Here is a 24135-nt window from a genome sequence, read left to right on the forward strand (position 1 = left end):
TTGAAAACAATTTTTTTAATTTCCAGTGACCACAGCTTCCAAGTATTAAAAATTTTTTTTCTGGTTTGAGTTATTAATGCAACTTTCAGTAGTTCACAAAGCCAAATACATGATGCATTTTGACAGTTAATAAACATTGAAAGGAAGGGAAACTGGCGGGGAGGGGCAGGGCACCAACACTTCAAACTGCCGTTTGGCCCCTGGGGATGTTTTACACAATGGATAATGCTGGGAGGGGGACAGGTAGGAGAGGGGCAGAGATATAAACCCCACCAACTGCCAAGTCCAGACATGGAAGTGGAAGATTTGGAGCCTGACTTTCTGGTAATGAGCTGTGGCCGAGAATCCTTGTAAAGTCTTGGTGTGGCTTCAGCTTGAAGATTGCCGGCGTGGCCTGTGCTGAAAGCCTTCAGTCTGCTTCTGTGGGCAAAAACTACTGTGCAGTGATGGTGTCCACACCTCCCCTGGTTGGGCCTGGCCAGCATGTGCCCCTAGTCAAGGGGAGCTCAGGACCAGGATGCAGGCCCAATGGAATCCTCTGCCCTACCTGGCAACAATGACCAACACTGTTTCTAACAATGGCTCTCCGCAAGCCACCAGGGCCCACGACCTGGCTCAGAATAACCTTTTAGGCATTAACATCCAGCACAAGCACACTAGAACCAAAAAGGAGAAGGTCTTTCCAAAATGATTCCTCATCCCCCCAGGGGACTGTGTTTCTCTGTTTTCAGGGGAGGTTTTTTTTTATCTTTTGGGACAATTTCCTTTACAAATAGTACCACGCCCTGTGCTTAGCTCACTTTCCTGTTTGGCTGATGCAGAAAGTCACCTGGATCACATTCCTGTCCAAACTGTGAAAGACCAGGAAAGATTCTCTTCTGCTCTTGTACTGACCCCAGTGTTACCCTGAGTTTTTAATTTGGAAAACAAGGTGAGCGGTGACAGGCAGCTGAGTCGAGAGCATGGAATCTGTCATCTTTAGTAAAACTTCACTTCTCTTGACTGCAGTGCACACTTTTGACCTGAACTGAATTAGGGACGGCCATGATGGACCTTGAAGGCATTATGTTAAGTGAAATAAGTCAGACAGAGAAAGTCAAGTACTGCACAATCTTCTATGTGGAATCTGAAAAAAAAAAAAAGGCAAAAACCTCCACTCAGAAAGGGATCAGACCTGTGGGTCTCAGAGGCGGAGGAGTGGGAGTGGGGTGGTGGAAGGTGGTCAGAGGTACACACTCCAGTTAGACGACAAAAAAGTAGTAGGGATGTAATGTGCACCATGAGGGCTGTAGCTAACCCTGCTGTGCAGCATATATAGGAAAGCTATTCAGAGGGTCAGTCCTCAGAGTTCTCATCACAAGAAGGAGAAATCTTTTTTCCTTTTCTTCTTCCTTTTAATTGTTATCTACATAAGAAGATGGATGTTAGCTGAACCTATTGTGGTAATCATTTCCCAATACACGCTAATTAGACCACCATGGTGTATACCCTAAACTTATACAGTGACGTATGCCAATTGTTTTTTAATAAACTGGAAAAAAACAGAAAAGAATGGCCACAAACGTTATGTGGTTTTGAGATTTCAGGTGCTGTCCTTGGAGAACGTGGCCCTGGGTTTTTCCCCAGCGAGTCCACGGGGCCAGAACGATTGTTGGCGCTCAGTGGGTTTTGGTGTGGCTGACCTCCATGCATGCATCAGAATTTGTGGCTTCTAAAATGACAGGTTGTCTAGGTCTGCAAATTGATCCTGACTTTCTCTCTCATTTCTTTGCAGTGAAATGCAAAATGGAGGATGATAAGGAGGCTATAGCCAAGGCTCCACTACCTTAACCCCTGTTGCTCTCTTTTCCCTTCTGAGCTCCAGTGACGCCACTGGAGGAAAATGTCCAAATCGTGCTTCCTCTATTGTGATTTAACCACCAGGCTTGATACATGTGAATATGGGATCTTTTGGGCATAAGAGGATTTATTGCAAACCAGCTTTCGTGCAAACAGTTTATCATGAGAAGGTGTTAGCTTTCTGCATGATCCTCAAATTTTATTCTTTCATCCGTGTATTTCTCCAGTACTTCAGGAGTATTGTCTACCCAACCTCCATTCAAATACACAATGAACTCTAGTTCCAAGGGATGTTGAAATGTTCGAGGTACCAGATTCCCACTTTTGGCCGTCTTTGCAAAGATACACATTTAAATTTAAGCCCCAAGCCTTTGCAGTGGGTTTTAACTTCGTCTGTGAGTCCTCTTCATTACTGCTTGTGATTGTTCCCAAATGAAATTGACCCTTCCCTTTGACTGCAAACCCAAAAGATGAGACACACTTAAACCCAGATGACAATAACAGACTAAGGATTTTTGTTGTCAAAACCCCAGAATATCACAGGAAATTTCTCACTTAGTGGGCATTTGTTTGGCAGGTGGCTGTTACCAGGATTCTCACATTCAAACACCCCAGACTTCACCTCCAGGCGGATCCGAAAGCCTACTTACTGTATTGGGTGGTTTTCAACAAGCTACCACACATCTTATGTAAATAGTAAAGCCTTTATTTTTGTGTTAAGAACAGCATTTTGAAAATAAAACCTATCTGCCCATGCTTTACAACCTTTTAAATTTGTGACATTTATATACAGCCATTTATGGTACATATTGATTGTCTTGAAATTTCCTTACCAGATTCTTTTTTAAGTATGCAATAGTCAGCCAGGGGAGGATAAAGATACATTATAAAACACACATTAATACATTTAATAAATATATATTATCTATCAAAAATGAGCCTTAGCTCTTTATCAATTAATAAAAAGCACCTGCTGAGAACTCCTGTAAGCTGGTATAATCATTGCATCATTGGATTATAAAAGCCACAATGCTCCCTTTCCCTCTGGGACCTGACTCAGCCTTGGCCAATGTAGAAGACAGAAGGCCACCCCAACGTGATGGTTCTCAGTGGCCCTGACAGACTCTGTGCTAAAAGTACCAGATGCCCAGCTTTCAACAGCCTGATCTGAAACCTTCCAGATGCAGAGAACACCCCAGGTTGTCCATTCTCCCAGGTGATTCTCTCATTCCCCACCCTACATCTCCAGCAGAGCAATCCAGGAGTAGAATGACCATTTTCTACTAAAAGGGGAGACGAAAGTGGCTGTTATAGTCCCAAAGTGAGTTTTAATAACCGGACATGGAAAGATTTGTGCTTACAATGAGATATTTTGATCACAGATGCTCTCCTTCCAGGTCATTTCCTCCCCCCGCGACTGACAAGCCATGTTTACATAAATAGATCTTAACAGAGGTGCCATTTGATTTTGCATTTAAACTGCTCCGTGGGGGCAGCTGGTGGCCAGTCTCTTGGCAAAGATGTCTCTTTGTACCCTTCAGGTGAAGTCATTAGAAAAATAACAGGCTCTGCCCTCTCCCCTGGCTCCCGCCTTCACCCCATTGGAAGGGCTTTCCGCCCACTCTTGACCTTAAAGCCAAAATAAAGCAAAACCCAGAAGCGCAATTACGTATCAGAGATTTAAAAAGAGAAAAGAAGTAAAGGTCTCATTAAGTGAGGTTTCTGGTGGCTCAAAGCTGGTCCCATTTTCCTGGTGGCAAAACATCACTTCCCACTTGTGGCCTTTCATGCAGTGCTCACCTTACACGCCGGGACCACCAAGAATTGAGAGAGAAAAAGGTCATGTGACTTGCTCCCTTCTGCAAGGGAGGGCTCTTGCAGACCCAGGTGAGATCAGAGAGCTCCAAAGGACTCCAGAGAACGGGGGTGAGCCACCATTTCCTGGCACGAGAATGTGTAATGCTGTCGTTTTTCACTGGACTGCCCCAAGATGTTTGGAGATTTCTGTGTTTTCACAATGCTGGGTTCTGCATGCAACTGGCACCACCCCCACCCCAGGTCCTAGCTTCTTTCTCTCCCACCCCTCCCCACTTCTCCAAGTTTTCAGGGCACCCAATGATGCTCCTCACACAGAGGATGGGAATCTGATTCTAGAAGCAAGCACATGCTCTGGGCAGGGGCAGGCGGGCCTCCCGAAGGTCAGGTAGAGGCGGCATTCTGGTGCATGCTTTCCCTTCCCCATGCGTGGTGACCCAAGGAAATGTGCGAGCCAGGGGGGAAACTCGGAGGAGGGCCCCACAGGGATAGCCAGACTGGCCTTGTTGATCCCAGTGCTGAGCAGGGATGGGGGTGGGGGTGGTGAGGACGGGACACAGCAGAGACTAGGGCCTCGAGAAAAATCAGAAAGGTTTATTAGAACATACTCAGCTCAGACATATTGGCTTATAAAGAGGTCAGGTCAGCTCCCCACCAAACACTAACCTTTTTCATTCTCTTTAAAGGATAAAGGCTTATAGGTTGTTTGATAGAAAAAAGCGAAATTGTGATTAGAGTATATGCAAAAAGATCCACCCTCATTTCTACATTCCTTGCCATCGGGTTAACTCTTTGCTTGGAATCCATTGCTATTGATTATGCTGGCCAAACAGTGCAGAGAACATGGGGCTTTTAATGGCCAAGATGTTTGAAATGCCAAATAACAATAACAAAGGAATGATTTTTGGAAACCATGATGGAAACTGTGACAGAGACAATGGGCTTGGAAGAGAACCATTTCCGTGGAGCTTGCAGAAAACCAGGTCACAAATGTCCCACACACCCTCCAGGAGCAGCAAGAAACCCTCGCATGTGCACGCCACGCCACCCCCCAACCCCGGGACTTTGACTACCTGCTGCACACTAGGCATCAGAGCGTCACCTCTCCAGCCCGGAGGGCTCTGCTGGGGTGCCCTGCCACGTGCCATCATCATGGAAACTCTGTTTGGCACCTGCTTTCCAGCCTGCCAACCCAGGGGGCTTTAAGCTGTAATGGCCCCATTAGAGCTTTCAAAATGAACATGGGAGTAAGACTGGGAAAAGGGCCTGGAGGAGCACTGGAATCGGGAGTGGAGGGCAAGGGAAGAGGAGAGTTGCTCCAAGTTCCTGGGGGCAGGCAGCCTTGCTTTCCCGCCCGAGGCCCAGAGCCAGAAGCCCATAGAAAGAACAGTGGTTGGTCACCACTTTCTAAATGTGATGGTCACTTCAGTTCCCAGATAGCCTTCTCTTCTTTGGCACATGCCAGGGCCCCTCTACCACTACTGGTTATAAAGCTCACCCCACAACTCAGTGGGGCCTCACCTTGGAGTCACAGCTACAATCCTCTTAACTGTTCCTGAGCCCCCCTTGAAATGTGCAAATCAACAGGCAAGCCAGTGGAAAAGTCCCCATTCGTCCTCCTCAAGGACAGTTATCTCCGAGAGGCCACCTTGCTGGACCAAGGGGCCCAGCACTTGCTGGGGAAGGGCTACAGCGGAGGACCTCTATTTTCCTCCAACACCAGCCCGGCCCACCAGCTGCAAATCGGGTTCTGTTCCACCCCCAAAGGACAAAGCAAGTCTTCCCAGCCACCTTTTCGAGTGAGCCTAATACTATTTGCAATTAGCTTTGCTTTAGTCTGCAGGGACTGAGGTTGGTTTGGTATTACGTGGTTGTGTGTGTGTGTGTGGCAGGGGAGCGGAGGGCAGTTGGTGTTAGCTTTTCGGTTCAGCAGTGTTCACATGTACACAAAATCCCATTGTCTAGGATTTTCAAATCCCCTGGCTGTGAGGCGGCCTTGTTCAGCTACAGTTAACTGATTTCTCCCTCAAGAAAGACACAGCCAGGGAATAAAATCAGTAAGAGAGATTCTTATTCTCTGGAACTTAAAGTCTTTCACCAGAGGTGTCTTCCAGTGTAACTTGGCGGAGCAGTTGGGATCTGGAAACAAGGATAACACACTGAGAAGTCTGTGCTTTGCAAAGTCAACGTCAGAAACCAATTTGTTAACACCGTGCCAAAGATAAGTTACCTTGATTTTTCCTAACAGGCTGAAGAGTTAGAAAAACAGCAACAACTGTGTGTTATGCCGCTCTGTTCTTGGGAAGGCAAGGCCATCTCTTTTTTTCTGGAACCATGTACCCCAAATGAATGTTCCTTTACCCAGAAACACACTTCACTGTCTGGGTCCAGGGTGTTTTTATGCACAGTGGGCTTGAAGGAGCCAGGAGGGCTTAAGAGTAACCAATAGGGCTATTTTTTAACCATATTTATTATAATGCCCAAGCTGAATGCTTGGAGTCAGGCTTTTCTTGGCACCCAACAATAAAACAGCCCAATGGAAGGCAGGGGGTCTTCTGAAAGCAAATCTGTGAGTCTGTGTGTGTGTGTGTGTGTGTGTGTGTGAGTCTATTTGTCTTTGAGCCTGTTCTAAACCCATGCAAACCAATGCTAGCATACCATTCAAAGGCCAGAAAAACCGAAGTTCCCTCTAGAGATCAAAGACCATCCCTGACTTACATTACTTAAAAAAAAAAAAAAGCTCCTGTTGAGTATGGAACTGGCACATGATAGAAGAATGGAAACTCAATTTACATATGTAAACTGGCTCATGCAGCTGATTCTGAAAGAAGCATGTAGCTATGTCTGAAAATTAAATGTGGGAATGAGAGTGTCTTTGGATTGGTGGAGAAACAAAATGATGCAATTCCACAGAGGCAAAATGTAAACAGTGGCAATTCTGCTGAAGGTCTGTTTGGCATCAGATAGTAAACCTGGTCTTTTTTGTGTTGGTGGGAGAGAAAAGATAATTGCTTCTTAAGAGTCTCTTAAGGAGTTGGGGGGGTACCTGGTCCCCTGCTGAGGCACAGAAAAGGGGGAGAGGAGAGAGGGGGCTAAACCAGTCTGGATGTCAGTAAAATCTGCCAGGCTTTTGAAACTCTGGGCTTTTCCTACAAGTCACCTCCCATATATACCTTCTGTAGAATGAAAGCCAGAGAATTCACTGGGTCTAAGAGCCCAAGAAATAGGGCCTCTCAAACAAATCTATGGATGGTTAACTACACACAGTGGGGTCTTCTGTGCGTGGAGAAAGAGGGCAGAGAGGGAAAGAAAAATGGAAGCATCACATGCATTCTAGCTGCAAGGGGTGTCTTTGCAGGCCCCGTTTGCAGCCTCCACAGAGCGGTGTGTCCCTGGTTGAAGCTGCCCCCAACTCCAGCCGCTCTTAGGCTTCCTGCCAAACATCACCTCTTGATACTTACAGTCCCACCGTTGAGTACAACAGCCATCTCAGTTGGCTGATACACATTGCTTCTGAATGGAGCGCTGGGTCTGTTTCCCAAGCTGCCATTGCGAAATCCTGCCGTTCGCAGAGCTACGGAGGGAGGGGCGGCAACACAAAACCAGCAAAAAGGAAAAAAAGACACAATTTTGTTTTCTTCCTCTGCATCAACACTGCTCCCGGCACACATCCCCCCCCACCCCTCCCCAGTCCTCCCCTTTTGTCACAAGCCTGATGCAAAACAAAAGTCACAAAGGGGCTTTGTTCTCTGGCTCCCTTGGAGCTTGACCCGGCTCAGTGGGGTTGGGAAGTTGGGAGAATCCAGGCACACAGGCAGAGGGAGCCTAGCGCTGCTCCTCTGGCCACCCCCAACCCCTGCAGGGCAACGAGGGTCCCTGTGCATCCCTCTGAAGGTCTCCTTTGACAAAAGACCTCCTTGCCACGAACGCCATTTGTGTCAAGTTCAACATCACACTGTTTGCTATTTCTGGATACACAGAGGCGGACAACCCTAAGAAGGTGGACATCAAGTACATGACAGAGGGAGAGTGACAGGGAGGAGAACAGACTCCAAGCACAGGGGTAGGGTTATTTCTAAACAGGGAAACCTAAAGCAAAGACGGCAAAACACGCCAGCAGTTTTTACCTCTGAAAGGTGTGCTGTGTATTTTTAGAGATCTAAATTTCCCCTTTTTTGTAAAGAAAAAACAAATTACACAAAAAGACATGGAGGAAATTCAGATATATATCACAAAGTGAAAGACGCTAATCTGTAAAAGCTACAGACTGTGTGATTCCAACTATAATATTCTGGTATGCAAAACTATGGAGACAGTGAAAAGATCAGTGGTTCTCAGGGGTGGGAGGGTAGTGATGAATGGGTGGAGGACAGGACATTTTTTTAGGGCAGTGACACTATTCTGTTTGACACTTTCATGGTGGATACATGACATTCCCACATTTGTCCCAAGCCACAGAACTGTACAAACAGCAAGTGACCTCTAAAATGTAAATTATGGACGTCAGTTAATAATAATATATCAATATTGATTCCACCAACTGCAACAAATATGACAGTAATACAAGTAGTTAATTAATAAAAGGGGAAACTGGGGAAAGGACCATGTGGGAACTCCTTGTACTTCCTTCTCAAATTTTCTGTAAACCTAAATGTGCTCTAAAAAATAGTTTATTAAAAAATGAGAGAAACTAGAAGCACTATAAAACCAAACTAATACAAAAGTCTGTTTCAACTGTGAGACAGTATTTTCATTATCTTTATTCTCATTGAAGGCACTAATTGTGCTTTGTTGGAAAAGCCTGAAGGATGTCATTTTTCTGGCTAAAAAGTAGCAGGAGAGTTTTGGATTTTTAAAAATTACTTGGGGCAGGGAGCAAAATCACCCTAGTAATATAGTTAACCATTAAGTGCTAACCAGGAGCCAGGTACTTGAACAGTACTTTGTATATGTTAACTTATTTAATTTGCATAGCATGATAGTTGTTCTATTATTTCCATGTATGTGGGGCACAGAGAGATTAAGTAACTTGCCCAAGGCCACACAGCTGGTTAAGTGGCAGAAAGAGCATTCAAACCCAGGCAGAGACTATGACAGAGCCATCACACTCTATTGGCTCCAGATACTGTTTTTAACCATCACACTTGGAAGCGACTTGAATTTACGTGACATTGGGGGCAACTCAGCCAAGACTGAACCAAAGAAACTGAGGCAGGGTGGGGAGCTCATGTTCTAAGACATACTTATGAAGACCCCTTCTGATGCAGCAACACCAAGGCTACAAGCAGCTTGTCATGCTCACGCTGAGCAAGGAGATGTCTTTCCCCGGAAGCAGAGAAGGGGGTGCCTGGGAGCAGCACCAGGGCATGCAGGAGAGAGTCCACGGACTCTAACCAGTCTCAGTCCCTAGCCTACACCTGCTTGAAGAGAGGGAAGACCAAACAGCACAGCTTTCCTTGTAATGCAGAGACCCAGGTCAGCGGTGCTGGAGGACTCTGGCTCCGGCACATTCTCCTCAGAAAAGCAAAGGCTCTTGTCTGCCGGCCATCCGTAGTGTGTCTTGGCCTGAGAGCCTCTCTCTGTAGGTTATTTGGGGCTCTCCTCTGGTAAACATCCCCCCCACATTTTAGGCTCCTGAGCTGGCAGTAAGTGCCTTTTCTCCTGGCCTTGAGGTGGGCATATGATTTAAGCCTGGGCCATCAGGGCAGAACATCTCCCCAGCCACACTGTTTGGTTCAGGAAAAGGCAATCAAGTACAATCAGAGCTAACTTGGGGATTTTTGCTTAAACCTTCTAGGAAATGTTTATCTCTCTTTTTTTTTTTATAGGATTCTGTGTAAGCCTAGAGCTGTGGGCTACCATGGTGCTAACAGAGCCAAGAGATGGTGAAAGAGCACATCTAGTCATTGCTTGAGTCTCCTTGATCTAACTGTTCCTGAAGCCTGCACATGCTATAGTAGGTTTTTTTGGATGTTGTTTTCAATCAGAGTTTTTATTACTTGCAACTTCAAGAATCCCAGCTAACATCCAACTCTGATAAGGGTCATCCACGAAAGGGCAGCAGGGCTCTGCCGTAAGGGGGTTCCCCACAGGAATCAAAATTCATGGGCTGAATTCCAGTCTTCTCTTGTGCAGACTCTGCAAATGAGGCTAGATTGGCCCTGCCCCCAAAGCTGACTCAGGGCCTTCCCCTGGGAAACTAAGGGTCAGAATTTAAATAGCTCTTGGCCCTAATGAGATCAGAGAGTCCAAATCCCCTAACAGAAGAAAGAACACTTTTCTTTACTGCTCCTTTGAAAGGTGAACATTTAATGAGCCTTGTTAACACTTTCCAAGATGTGATCTGAGGTGCTACATCCTTCAGTGTATTTTAATCTTTTATCACATACCTCATGTCTTGTTCATACTTGCTAATAAGTGGGAGGCTGATGAAGTTGTACAGACCTAGGGTCTCACGTTGTGGAAAGAAATAAAGGTGTGGAGGCTGCTGGGGCTTGGCTGAACCACATGTCAGCCTGGGGAATGCCCTTCCTTTCTCTTGAAGATGTCAGGGACAGACTCTCAGGGTGAGACAGCCCCAAAGGCAGGCTGGCTAAAATGTAAAAGAAACAAGGCCAAATGCTGCTTCTGGGCAAGGCCCTTGGGGTCCCGGTTCCCTAAAATACAAACTGGCTGCCAGCAGTAACAAACACCACACCAGCTGTCCTCCCCATGACAAGGACGTGTGCTCAGGGGTTCCCCAGCCAGCAAAGCCAGGGTTTCCAAAACAAAGGCAACCCTGGCCAGGACTCTCAGTTCGGCCTGTGAGCTTTCTGAGGAAAATGGCTTTGCCTAGAGCCTGCCCTGCCTGGTCCCATGTGAATCTTGGTGGATACACATTCGAGATGATCCAAAACAGGGCTATTAAAGAAGTCTGACAACATCCTAGATTGGCAAAGAAGAGGAGAAATAGGGCTGTCATACAATTAAGGAGGGGGCAGTGAATGGATTTACCTTTCAAGTGGGGGCCGTCTGGCAGCATATATCAGGATTTAAAGGGGTAGACTCTTTGATGCATGTCTAGGAATTTTTTTTTTTTTTGCAAGGAGTTAATTGATCAAGGGCCTAAGGATGAATGGGTAAGAATGTTAATCACAGCATTACTTTCATGGAAAGTCGGAAACAAGCAGAATATTCACCAGCTAAAAATCAGAAAAACAAATTTTGGTGCTATTGTATACTGACAATAAAAAAATAAAATATATCACGGTGCCTAATGGAAAACTGTGCATCATGAAAAGGATACGGTAGCTCTGCAGTCACTGGCCCGGAAAGGCCTCCATCCATGACACAGTATTGACTGAAGCAAAGCACACTGCAGAACACCACTTAGGCCAGTGCTCTCAGCCTGGCTGCATCTTAGAATCGCTGGGAGAGCTTAAAAAACACCTCAGCCTAAACAGACTTCAATCAGAAGGAGGGGGCAGGTATTTGTAATTTTTTTAAGCTCTCCAAGTGATCTCATGTGAAGCCAGGTTAAGAACTGTTTGTTCTATGGGATTGTTGTGTATGAGCGTGTAGGTGCCTGTGTGTGTGCGTGTGTGTGTGTGTGTGTGTGAGAGACGGAGAGAGAGTGAGAGAGAGATGCTGCGAGGCACAGAGACTGTGTATGCGCACTGGGAGATGTCTGGCAAGATGGGACCAAGCAGGCAGTGGTACTGGCCTTTGGGCAATGGGATTTCAAGCGACTTTTGTTATTTTTACTTACTGACCCTTCTACATGATTACTGGTGATCTGTTGTCATCAGAGAGAAATGGTAAAGCTGTTTTTGTTTTGGAAGAAAAAGTGGGGACAGAAAGACAACCTCTTGGCTGTGGAATGGGTCAGACTGTGAAACAGATGGGGGTGTGGGGCTCCCCTAGATGCCCCCCCCCACTGTGTCAGCCCTGGTACTGCTGGTGCTACCCTGGGTCCCAGACCCCTTTGATCTCTGGATCTTGTGAATATGAAGCATTGGCTGCACGTTAACAAGAAAGGATGCATGTAATGGGACTCAGAAAACCAACTCTCCTGCTCTCTGCTCTGCTGTGCACTTAGTGTGAGCTTGAACCAGGAGCCTGACCCCTCTGGACCTCAGTTTCCTGTTCTATAGAATGGCATGGGCCATCCCTGTCTTCCTAATGCACAGAGTTGTCCTGACAGTCAGTGAGGTGCAGGACACTGAAATGCTTTAAGAAGAGAATAATTCTGGGGCAGAGTGGATAAGCTCTAGAGCCCACCTGCCTGGGTTCAAACTCTGGCTTTGCATCCTGGGCAAGTTGCTTAACTTATCTGTGCCTTAGTTTCCTGTCTGCAGAAATGGACCTCGTTGGGTTACTGTATGGGATTAAACAAGATTAACTGCATTCCAGGAGCCAGGGAAGAGACGGCTCCACCAGGACCCAGGAACTAGCCAGCCTCCTGGTCTCTGCTCATCACATCCCCTGGAAGGCCCTCTGAGCTCCCAGTGAGGATCAAGTGTTGTTAATATATTATAGTAGCTAGGCCAGGGAGCAATAGGTAGTGGTGGGGAGTATGGTAAACAGAAAAAGTAGATCCCCCCTAAAGGAGCAGCCATAACCCAGTGAGGGGTGAGAAACATGGATTTTTCAATTAGCTGGCCACAGATAATACTGCTAAATAAAAATCCATCTCTGGGCCAGCTGTAGCACAGAGGCCAGCATTTGCGGGCTCTGATCTGTGGGACTGCCCCAGGACCAGCCATCTCAACTGGAGAGAAGGAAAGGTCTCTTTGGGACAAATGGCCCCAAAGCCTAACCCAGGGGGTAGTGACCACTTTACCTGCATTGTGTTCATCCATCGAGAAGGCCTTGTTCTCCATATAGGTCCGCGGTAGCTGCACATCCTCCTCAAACGCCGTCTCCCGCATCCTCGGCTGGGATGTGTCAAAGTAGTTGGGTGTGTTCTCCTGCGGGGCCGGCAGAATGGTGCAGTGGATCTCAGGGATGGCATGGAAGATGACGAAGACCCAGCCACTGGCCACCAGTGTAATGGCCAAGGTGGGGTCACCCCAGGCTTCTCCCTGCTGCAGCCTGGTGTTGCCAAAGAGGTACATGGTCATCCAGGCCACCCAGATGAGCATGGAGAGGAAGGCTGTAACCAGGATGCAGGCCCCATTCTGCTTCCACTTCTTGAACTTGCCGCACAGCGTGAAGAGGGCCAGCCCCAGAGTGGCCATGAGCAGAATCATGTCATAGATGAGGGCCATCACAAAGTCCATGGACTCGTAGGTGCAGGCTGGCTTCGCGTCCCGCAACACGGTCAGCACCAGCCACTCGATGGCGATGATGACCTGCACCAGCATCAGGCACAGTGCCAGGCCCACCAGCTGCCAGCCTGAAGGGCTCTTGCCGTGGCGCACCAGGCTCCGCACGCGCCACGCCTGGCTCAGCAGGCAAGAGAAGCAGAGTGCGAAGAGGACACCCCAGAGGAACCGGCGGACTGAGCAGATGGTCTCATCCTCCCGGATGATGAAGGCAAACGTCAGCCCGAAGAGGCCCAGGGTGCCCATGAGGAAGAGGAAGTGGAGGCCCACAGGGTCCTTCTTCTCCTTGTCCTTAACAAATGGCAGCCGCACCAGCAGGATAAGCATCAGGAGCAGCGTGATCAGGGCGCCCGCCCCGGCCACTGCCTCCACCACGATGCCCCAGATGGTGTCCAGGTCGCACAGGGACACGTACTGAGGGAGGAGGTCCAGCCCACAGCCCCGGGACGTGCTGGCGTTCTCAGAGGCCCCGGAGGCGATCACGAAGAGCAAGAGGAAGGCGAGTACCTGGCGGGTTCTCATCTTTCTCTCTGACACCACAGACATTATGGCAAAGTAGGGATGGGGAGATGGTCAGAGGAGAAAAAAGATCAATTCATTTTAAGACTCCCACTCTCCTCACTTCAAGACCCACCTCACTTCAAACTTGCTAGCCCATATGGCGCCTCTGGACACATCAGGAAAATGCACTTTTTCCAGGTAGCGGGGAATAGGGGATGCTGTGGGGTGGGGTGGGGCAGGGATTTCAGTTCCCACTTGCACTCATGGCTGGACGGCAGGCTGGGAGGGAGACCCACTTTCTCTGTATATTCGTAGATTCTTTGAATTTTCTGTTCTGTGCCATGTCTGTCCTCTTCAAAAATAAGGGAATAAAAAGAAACTCTAAAGAGACAGCCATGGGCCATGTACTTGCACATGCTGAGAGAATGGCCCACATCACTCTGTTTCAACTTCTTAATGGTAATAGCGCACATCACCGATGACTCACTCTAAGCTGGCAGTGGGCACATACAGTTCTCACGCTGGAGATGCAGGATGTTAGGTCACTTGCCCAAGGTCACACCACCAAGCTCCTAGAAGCATCCCTTCATTTCAAACGTAGTCTATCCAAAGTGGACTGCCTTCCTGGCTTCCACTCTCCCCCACTGCCCTCCTCCGAAGACCTCCAAGAAGCCATCCTCCCACACCTCCGCAGTCCATCTCCCCGGGGGTTTCTGCAGGATTCTCCTTGCTACTCTCTCTGTTCCCCAAACAAGTTGGGACTCCACACAGCATCTCCACGGATGGGCTAAACCCCACTGTCCTGCTGCCTCTGCGTCCCCTCTGCTCCAACACTCCCATCCTTGCACAGAAAACTGCCCCTCCCTCCAGCTGGTCTCAGCTCTAATGTCATCCAGGCCGACCTTGGCCAAGGTTACACTCCCATTTCTATCACTTAGAGTCTCTTGTCTGTTTCTTTTTAGCTCTAATCCTGTCTGGCCTTTTTTTCTTTTTTTGACCTGTTTGTGTCTCCTGTCCCTTCCTCCTCGCCTCCCTTCCTGTCTGTCTCCGCTGCGAGATGCAAAAGGCCAGGCACACCGTCGTGTTCCTCAGCAAAGACCCGGGTTTCTCAACCTAGAATCATCGACATTTGGGGCCTGATCATTCTTTGCTGTGGAGGCCGTCCTGTGCACTTAGGATGTTTACCAGCATCCCTGGCCTCTACCCACTAGGTTCCCGTAGCAAACCCGCTTCCCCAATTGTGACGACCCAAAAGATCTTTTAGACACTGCCAAATGTCCCCTTGGCGGGGGAGGGGTGCGCGGTGGGGGGTACGAAATCGCTGAGCTCAGCACCACTGCTGTAGACTCAAGTACTAACTGGCACACAGTACTGCACAAAAAAGTTGCTTAGTAAATACCGAATGAACGAGAGGCTCATTCATCAGGACTCTATGCCACTCCCGCCTGCTCCCCGGTTTTGAAGGGAGCCTGCTTTCAGGAAGCCCCGCCTTGCTGTGATGCCCAGAGGGGCGGTGCACACTCAGACCGCCAGTCTTAGCTCCGCCCACATGTGGGGCTGTAACCGGCCACCTCCAGGCAGCTCCAGCATGTCCCTGGGGTTTCCTTAAGTAAATGCAGTATCGACCACCTCTCTCTCTGCTCCTTTATGGGATCCCATGAGCAACTCTGATTGTGCCTTGGCCATGAGGCAGGCCATCGACTGGGATAAATTATTGATGCTAAGGAGAAGGAGCCTGGTGCTATAGGGACTGTCACCTTTGCCCACAGATGAGAGAAGGCAGGCTTGGAACAGAAGACAACTGGCAAAATGTACCCCACTCAACAAACAAGGGGTGACGATGCACCCCAGACATTGGCAATCAGGCCCATCGTCCAGCCACTATTCGCAGCCCTCTCACGTCAGTCGTGGAGTACCACCTCAGCTATTTTACACACCACCTTGTTTACACACCACCTGTGCAGTTATTTATTTGACTCAATGAGTCTTTGAAACGGACTCATTTAAAAGAAAACTTAACACACTGAAATACTTATCTCATGCAATTTTAAAACTGCTCACTTACTGATGGCATATCTCAATATACCACCTTTTAGAAAAATATTGTTCTAGCCACAGCAGCTTATCACAAGGTCCTGTAAGCATGCTGGAATCAAAATTTATGGACAAGATGTCTCAGAAGGAAGTGCCACCAGCCCCCCTTCACAGTGGAGGGGCCCCCCAGTGGGTTTCCCCAAGACCGCTCATCAATGGCAAACACAGTCAAGAGACTTCTCAGCAAACAACAGATCACATCCCATTCAGCCTCTCGAGGTCACAGAGCAGCCAACAGATGATGAGCGGGAATGTGCTTCTGGAGTCCTGACCACCACCCTTCTTCCCAGCTCCCCAAATAGCCCCTAGGCCAGTGGTTCTCAAACAGGGGTGATTCTGACCCCAGGAGACATTTTTGGCAACCACAGCTGGGGAGGCAGTTGCAACTGGCACCCAGTAGGTAGAGGCCAGGGATGCTGCTTAGCGCCCCCCAATGCACAGGACTGCCTCCCCTGCAAAAATTTATCCAGCCCCAAATGTCTTCAGGTCCCGGCCTGAGGTTGAGAGAGCCTGGCTTATACAGTTGAGGACAGAGTTGGTGGGGAAGATATCAGGAAACCTGGCCTCGCACCCATAGGCCTGCACCCCTTGTCCCTTCCCTGCAAGAACTTGGCCTTCTTCAGCTGCCTCTGCTCACTCTCTCGGCGGATCTCCTCTCTTCAGGCCTGGTCACCAAATCAGGATTTGGTTTCCCCAGTTCTTCCCCCTTCCTGATTGGCCTTCCAACCACAAAAGAAACCAGGGGGGATGATGAAAACACCGGGATGGTGACCGAGTCTCTCAAACTGTGTACCGTGTTCTTCTGGTGTTGGTCCAGAAGTTCCCACTCCCTTCTGACATGGAAAATGGATACACTCTTGCTTTTTGCTTTTGATCCTGAGTGAGGAACCCTCTCTTTCCCAAACAGTCATTGTTTTCGTTGCCAGCATCCATTTCTCCCATTTTGGAAAAGAACTCCTGATTCTACCCCGGGGGAGTCACCTCAATCCCTAGCGCTGAGCGTGAGCACCTGACCCAGGCCTGGCCAATCAAAACATTTACTTTGCCCTTTGGCTACATTGATTGGTTTGTGGACAAGCACGTGGCCCAGACCAGACCCGTGAGAATCAGCCTTAGGATATGTGCTAGAATTAACTGGGAAGAGATCCTCTCTTACTGCTGGGGTTGATATGCTAGAAGGATATAGACCTGGGGCTGGAGAGAACACATTTACCATTGCAGGGAGAGAACCTGCTCCACAGTAAAGCTGACCCAGAGGAAATGGCCAAGCAATGGACTACAGTCCTAATACATTGAATGGCTGGATCCAGCTATGCCTGAAGTCAGATGCACTGGTCTTTGAAGCTCCAGCAGCCAATTAACTTCCCCTTTCTGGGTAAAGCCAGTTTCACCTGGATTTGTGTCACTTGCTAACAGATTAGTTCTATTATTCTTCCCACATAATGTCGCCCGTTTCTTCTAGGAAGTCCTCTCTACCCAACATCTAGACATACGGATGCAAATGATGACAGCCCGGGGCTTTAGTGGGGTCCAGCTGTCTCAAATGGGTCATTATTGATAAGGCTGCCCCTGACGTGATAGCCACCCCAGTCTACAGAACGATGTCCAGGATGAACAGGAGGAGGGCCACACACCACCTCACAGACTGAAGCTGAGTCTGGCTCTCCTAGGATTCCTGGGGGTGCAGAATTGCCCTGGAGAATTTTCTGTTCCTGCCATAGTGATGACAATAACTTAACTCACAGGGCTTACTATGCTCCAGACACCCTTCTCTGCAAGTCACGTATATTTATGCTTTATAATCTGCACAAGGCAAGCACTATTACTATCTCCATTTTACAAGAAATAAAACAGGGAGGTCAGCTGGCTTGTCCAAGGTCACACAGCTAAAGAGCCGGGGAGCCAAGAGACAAACAATTATACTATTGTTACTGGGCTTTTACTACGGACCAGAGCTCTGGAAATGTCACCCAATGAGTGCATGCTGGCCAGTCTATCTAAATTAGGCTCTCCCTGCCCCCATTATGCTTTATTGCAGTACTTTTGTTCTTTGTTATTGTAGAATGTACTATAATTTTCAAATATTTTATTACCCTTTTGGTCTGTCCACCCCCACCTGGACCCCACGCTCAGGCCCTCGTCTGTCTTGTTCTGCACTAATTCCCCAGTGCCCGGCACATGGGCAGGGCTCACTGCCCACCTGCTGAATGAATGACTTAATAAATGTGGTGCCCAACCTCACATCACCTGGGCAGGGCAGAGGGTCTCATTGGTCTCATTGCCATCTTATAGAGGAGAAAACTGAGGGCCTGAGAGGGCTGAGTCCAAGTTTGATACTTGGACTGACACCAGCAGCAGTATGGCCTGGGAGCTTGTTAGACCCGCAGCCTCCCAGTGGGTGGGCTCAGCCACCCGTGTTGCTACAAGCACTGCAACAAGCCCCACGTGGGCGCTGACGCCTGTGCACACCAAGGTTTGAAGGTGGACATACACAGCAGGGGAGCCAGGACCCACGGCCCCGGCACCTTCTGCCTCCCCGCCCCTACCCATGGCCAAGTGAGGGTGCCCACTGGAGCACCCCTGCACCCCCGTCAGGTGAGCCCCACCCGGCAGCATTAGCCACCCGCTGCCTTCAGCACCAACAGTGGAGCATTTCTCTGGGAATCCCAACCTGAGCAAAACCAGATTAGAGGTTCTGAGTCAGCCACAAGCTGAGGCTGATTGGGATGGGATGAATATATGGCAGCAAACCCATGGGATGAAGGCATGCGGCTCCTCAAAAGGAATAACAAATGAATGTGAACGAATGTGCGAGACCCGGCTCACATACTAATTACCTTTGCTGCCAGCCGGGCTCCCAGAAATGTGACTCATTCAGAGGCTCTTAAGTGTACACATACACATTCCATCTCTCTCTCTCTCTCTCTCTCTCTCTCTCTCTCTCTCTCTCTCTCTCTCTCTCTCTCTCTCTCTCTCTCTCCCCCCCCCCCCCCACCCCACAGAGGAGCCAGAAGCCTCCGGCAGGTGGTGCAGCAGCACGCTCCATTTCTCCACGAGCTGGGGCCTGCAGAGGCTGGAAAGGATGCAGGCAAGACTCCTTGTGTGAGAAGCACAGCAGCGCCTGCCTGAAGGCCACACACACCGCTGGTTCTCCCGGCCCTGCTCCTCACCCAGCTGCATGAACTTCTGAGTGAGACCTTCCGGTTTCAAATCCTGCCCCTGCCACTTGCTGGCGCCCTGTGACCCTGGGCAGCTGATCTAACCTTTCTTGCCTCAGTTTCCTCATCTGCAAAATACAGGTGATAACAGTACCCATCATGTGGGGCAGGGTGAGAAAGTTTTAGGACAGTAGTTAACATAGGGGAAGCACTTACATAAAGTGTCTGTTAAATACAGAAAACCTTGGTAAATGCTCCCTTGCCCAGGGTTATGAACTTTTCTGACTGCTTTTCCATGAGGGGTGGTTGCCATGGAGATGGGGTTGGAAGGGGGCTCCCCCAGGTATTTGTCCACCACTGGTTTCCAGTCTCCCCCATTACACACCAAGCAAAGATGTCCCTGAGTGGATGCGAAGAATTGCTTTGGGGGGTGGTCTGCCCTGGGAACCCCTAAATTCTTTTTCCCACAGTAGGTACTCTGAGTGGGAGCCTCACTGTGAAGGTGGGAGCTAGAGGACCCGAGGCCAGGCTGGGTGCCTCAACACCGATGTCTCTTAGACCAGACACCTATTCTCTTGGGAACCAGCATCCCCACCTTCCCACCCACCCATGTGAAAGGAGATACAGGATGTACAAAATCTCTCTGGAACATGCCATGCTCAGCTGCCTCGCCTTAGGCCACTGGTCCTCCACCCCAACATCCCCTCCCAGCGCCCAGAAAATTGGAAGCATCTTAAACCCACTTTCTCTAAAGATGGGGCAGTGGTGCAAGAGTAGAAGGGAAAGAAAAAATGAACAGGTGGGAAAAGGGAAAGACTTTCCAAGTCCAGGGCATATTTAGTAGTTCGGTACCCAGATGAATTTACACTCCCATCAGTTTCCTCTAGCGTGGAAGCCATCGGTGGCAGGAAGTCATACAGAACTATGTGACAGTGGACATTACTTAATGTCCGACCCTCAATCTCATTGTCTGTAAAATGAAGATAATGAGATAGTGTTGCCTTCACAAGGCTGGTGTGAAAAGTACACCAAAAGTACTAAGCATGGTGCCCAGCATGCGGAGAGTACAAGGTTTCTGCTTATGAAAAAGACAATCATGATCCCCATTGTCTCACTGGGAAAATGAAGGTAGAGAGGGTAAGGCAGTTTAGCCAGAGGCTTCCTGGAATTTATGGGCCAGGCTCAAACTAGAAGCCGTCACTCCCAACTCCTGACCCCAAGGCCTTTTCTACTGTAAGCCCCCAACCCCCCACATTTGGCAGGGGCTCAGGATGAGGTTGCAGAGCCAGTCTCCCCACACACCCCAGCATTACACTCTGTCCTAGCCCACTCCCAAACCGCTGGTGATTTCCTGCTAGGAGAGATTGAACTGTTACAAGGTTTCCTGACTTTAAATTCTTTACCAGACCCACAATCTCTCCCTCTGATATATTTTCCAAGTTACAGTATCTCATAATCTTCATTTCTCAATGCTGCCCAGACCACTGTCCTATTTGGGGGCCTTCAAATTTAATAACCCTCATAGGTTAGTAAATAGGGTTGCCAGAGCACAAGCTCCGTGATGCATGAATATACAAAGCAGCCACAATCCTGTAAATAAAAGCAATCATTTAAATGCAAATTATATCCTCTGCTGCCTGTTCCCGGGTGGATGGTTTCCCTTGGGCTGTAATTCCAAGAAGACAATGTGACTAACTCAGGACCTCCAGGGAGCTCTGCAAGGCAGTATTTAGGGGGCCATCCAGGTGGGGGTCGCTTAGAGTAGACAAGAACTGCCCCTAAGCAAGGAGTGGATCAGAAAGGCTGAGCCATCCCTTGAGTGAAGCCACAAGGTTGGTCAGAGCTCAGAGACTCCCAGAGCCCCACCAGCCCCAGAGGCAGAATAAATAGGAAGCTGCTTTCTGTCTCAGTGTTGAGGTCAGGGGAGCTATTGAAAATAAGATCCTGTGGCTTCTGGCTCAAAGCCTTCCAAGGGTCCACTGGCCCAAGGAGAATAAAACCTGCACTCCTTTCTGGGATCCCAAAGATGGCCTGGCTGGTCGCTGCCATTCCCTCTTCTAGTCTCCCCTCCACATCTGCCTAACAGCTCCAGCCACAATGGCCTTTGTTCAGTTCCTCTAAGCTTATTCCCACCTCCAAGCCTTTACACTTGCAGAGCCCTCCACCTGGTTGTCTCTCCCCCCTGAGATCTCCCAGTGGTGGGCTCCCCTTCTCGTGGAGCTCCACAAAAATGTTACTCCCCAGAACAGTCTTCCCTTATGTACACATAGCCTTGTCACTTTCTTTGACATCACACTGTTTTATTTTCCTGGAGGCCCCTTTCCCAATCGGAAAACGTATCTACTTAACTATTTAGTTTTTAAATTTAATATTGGTTCACCCACCTCACCAGCGCAGAGAAATAAGGGGCTTGTCGATTTTATGCAGGGTAGAGCCCCAGACCCAGTTCTGTAGCTGGCACACTTACTGAAATAAGAAATTATACAACGAATATTTTTTAGCTCCTTCTAAAAAGACTGCTTGCTGCTTGTGCCCCAAATGGCATCTCCTTACCCTTTCCATCTTTTCCCTTCCCAACTCAGCTGACCCCTTTTGAGACTTAGAGCATTAGAAATGTTCACTCCACAGTCTAGATACGAAACTGGCTTAGTGGAGGGCGCCCAACTACAGATGCCAATTTGCATTTTATTTACATGCTATTCGCTCGCAGTTTAACTCAAAGTTTGAATCCTCCCAACGCCTCCACCCCACCGCGGAAACTTCTGAATCCAGGTTTCTTGGCTGAAGTTCTGTGGCTTTCGTGCCAGGTCCCTCCTCCACTTCTCTCGTCTTTGGGAGGACCCCCAGTTCCTCCTGGGCTCTGCTCAAGTGCCCCCCATTCTGGCGCAGTTTGGCAGCCAATGTGGCGCGTGGGCCGGGGCCCCAGACAGGGACGCCGCTGCCCGCCACACTCCAGGGGCCTTTGTCCGCGCTCGGAGAAGCCGCCCCCTTAGCAAAAGGGGACAAGTTGGGCAGGGAGGCTGACCAGGCCTGGGCGTGACAGAGCAAAGGCGGGGGGATGAATCCGCGAGCTGCGCTGGGGCTGTCCTCTGTGGCAAGGTCGGTGCCCTGCTCTCCGGCTGCTTAACCAGCGCCCCCGGCCGAGACGTGTGCGGGCGGCAGGGATCCCAGGACGCGCGGGGCTGGGAACCATGTTCTCCAGGAGAGGGCACGCGTCACAGGGCTAGTCCTCACCACGACTCTGGGCGGAAAGGAAACGCCAATCCCTGCCATTGTGTACAGCCACCCCTCATCTGTTCCCCAGCCCCAGATCTCAGCTCTACCGCTTGTTGCCCGCACTGTATCCCCCACCCCCGTCCGCCTTGTCCCATAGTGGGCAGCCACGGTCGGCTCAGAGCTTGGCCCCAGTGCCTGCGGCAGGTGCGGCAGCTCACCCCCAAAGCCTGCCCTTATGCCCCGGCTCCTTTGCCCTGTCTGTTGTCAACCCCCACCGGTTGCCACGCGGCCCCCAGACCTGCCCGCGGCTTCCCTCACACGACGAGTCCTCGGGCACGGCTGGACTCCTTTACTCCACTCCCAGCTGCCCTTCACCTGTGGTCGGTCGCCCCCAGACCCTTCTCAGAGACTTGGAGTTCCATCTGGTCCGGGTAACAGCTTCCCCGACTCCACGGTCCCCAACCACCGCCCGCGCCCGCCCTCTGCGGCTCCCCTCCCTCTGCACTGTGGTTCCCCCCACCCGGATCCCCCACTTCCCCCAGCAGACTAACCCCTTGGGGTACTAAAAAAACACAAGAAGCAGACTTCCCAGTTCTCCCAAGTATACGCTGGGAAAAGTTTCTGGGGTCCCCGCGGCCCCTTTGCACCCCATCGGCGCGACTCTGACTCACCGACCCCCGCGGCCTCGCAGCGCCGACGCTCCCGCTGGCCCGCGGCCCGAGTCACATCTCCGCAGCACGGCAGCGGCCCCCGCCCCGCGCGCGCCCGCCTGCCGGTCCGGCCTCACTGCATCGCGGTGGAAAGCCGCCGCCGCGCGAGGCGCCCCCTGGCCCGGCCGCCGCCGCTGCAGACGCCGCGCCCCGCCCCCGGCCCCGCCCCCTCCAGCCCCGCCCCCGCCCCGGCCGACGGAGCTTTTGGCGCAGAGCTAATTGCGCGCACTCACAGCCTCTGGTTCCTAGCTCCCGGCCCGAAGCCCTGGGAAGATCCTGCTCCCGTGTCCCAGGTTCGGGGACACTCCCACCACATCGACAGTGCGCCCACAAGCAGTCCAGACCCTCTGGGCGCACCCCCAGATTGGTCCGTTTGTGGGAACACACACGGACAGATACTCTCAAGGGGGTCCTAGTGCAGGGGCTTTTTCCCGCCCAGGACACTCTCCAACGCGGGCCCCACACAGGTAACTTCCCCACAACACACTCGCACGCGGCCCAGGACACACACACCGTCCCGCAGCACGTTCCAAAGTTACCAACGCCCCTGCCCCTGTGTACCACGAAGACGCACGAGCGGTTTGGCCTCCTCTAAGCTGGTGGAACGCAGAGCCTTCCCACCTGGGCACACACCGCTCCCGCCCGCCCCGCGTGTCCTTGTCCCTTTGCGCACACTGAGCTCCGCACCCACGTCCTTCCCACTCCAAACACAACTCACACGTCCACTCGGTGCACCCCTCACGTGGGTCCATACGTAGAATCTCCTCCACCAACGCCCCACGACGTCACCCACGTACACACGTCCGCTACTCTCCCGGGCGCACAGTCAGGGGCTGGGGACCACTGGCCTTGCTCTCCGCAGACGCTCAGGTCACAGCTGGGATATGCGCCCACCAGGCGGCTGCGGGAGCGCGGGAAGGGTCAGGGCAGCCGCACATCTAGGCAGAGTCTGGCTCCTTGTTCACCCTGCTCTCCCAGGTCGGCAGTTGCGCGCCAGCACTCCCACGGGGCTGGTTCCACCTGGGACACCTTCAGACCAGCTTCCTCGGGTCCCTCCCTTCCCCGCCAAAAACCACTCTCTGATTTTGAGGACTAACCTGTCCGGTTTCTCAGGGTGAGACCCGCGCCCTCCATTCCGGTCCTACAGGAAACGAGAGATGATCCCCTGTTCCCCACCTCTCTGCGGTGGAGGTCGGGGGTGGAGATGGGATGGGGAAGCAGGAGGGTGGATTGCAGAATAACACTCCCTTCTAGGGGTAGTTGCATGCTCTGAGTTTTGGGGACCACAGATATTTCAGATACCCTCATCCCTTCCTGTCAGCCTCCGGCCTCCCAGCTGCCACCCAGGCAAGCCTATTTTCTCCGGGTCAGGCCAAGTACGCATCGCCGCAAATACCTCTTATTATTCTTAAGGAAAAATGGAAGGGAACGGCAGACAGTCTTTCCTGTTTTATTTGCCGACGTATCTTCAGCGCCTAGAACAGAGCCTGGCACATG

The 24135-nt window shown here is 50.5% G+C and overlaps 2 protein-coding genes across 8 annotated transcripts in view; one reads left to right on the top strand and one right to left on the bottom strand.

Annotated features, from left to right (window-relative positions):
- The window catches only part of IQCK (IQ motif containing K), a 134180-nt gene extending 122957 nt beyond the window's left edge, over positions 1-11223 (top strand). For 3 of the 4 annotated variants that reach the window (XM_036917054.2, XM_057486995.1, XM_057486994.1), the window contains one exon: positions 1775-2075. In XM_036917054.2, coding sequence (XP_036772949.2) covers positions 1775-1830 — 56 coding nt within the window. In that variant the 3' untranslated portion in view covers positions 1831-2075. Of the gene's footprint in view, positions 1-1774; positions 2076-9482 lie in introns of those variants that run through there. The other variant, XM_057486992.1, reaches the window with a different exon arrangement.
- Positions 1-22751, bottom strand: GPRC5B (G protein-coupled receptor class C group 5 member B). 4 transcript variants are annotated; one of them, XM_057486991.1, is made up of 4 exons: positions 18392-18500; positions 12476-13489; positions 7116-7228; positions 1-1126 (listed from the first exon to the last, which is right to left on the bottom strand). In XM_057486991.1, exons 1-4 carry the CDS (start codon positions 18426-18428, stop codon positions 1097-1099), a joined length of 1194 nt encoding a protein of 397 aa, XP_057342974.1. In that variant the 5' UTR covers positions 18429-18500; the 3' UTR covers positions 1-1096. The 4 variants fall into 4 exon arrangements, with proteins under 4 accessions (XP_057342974.1, XP_036772947.1, XP_057342973.1 ...); XM_036917052.2 differs by lacking the exons at positions 1-1126; positions 18392-18500 and adding exons at positions 5709-5793; positions 22600-22751; XM_057486990.1 differs by lacking the exon at positions 1-1126 and adding an exon at positions 5709-5793 and having other exon boundaries at positions 18392-18443.
- Between the last annotated feature and the right edge of the window lie 1384 nt (positions 22752-24135).

The sequence above is a fragment of the Manis pentadactyla genome, chromosome 10 (genome assembly GCF_030020395.1).
Source record: "Manis pentadactyla isolate mManPen7 chromosome 10, mManPen7.hap1, whole genome shotgun sequence".
NCBI lineage: Eukaryota > Metazoa > Chordata > Mammalia > Pholidota > Manidae > Manis > Manis pentadactyla.

What these genes read in the sequence shown, in the direction of transcription:
- GPRC5B (XM_057486990.1), bottom strand. Translation starts at nt 18,428, where the DNA reads ATGAGTCACATTTCTGGGAGCCCGGCTGGCAGCAAAG. An exon ending in GAGCCCGGCTGGCAGCAAAG is followed by an intron (nt 13,490 to 18,391) that starts GTAATTAGTATG and finishes CTGTGGTGTCAG; the next exon opens with AGAGAAAGATGAGAACCCGC. An exon ending in TTGTACTCAACGGTGGGACT is followed by an intron (nt 5,794 to 7,115) that starts GTAAGTATCAAG and finishes CCTTGTTTCCAG; the next exon opens with ATCCCAACTGCTCCGCCAAG.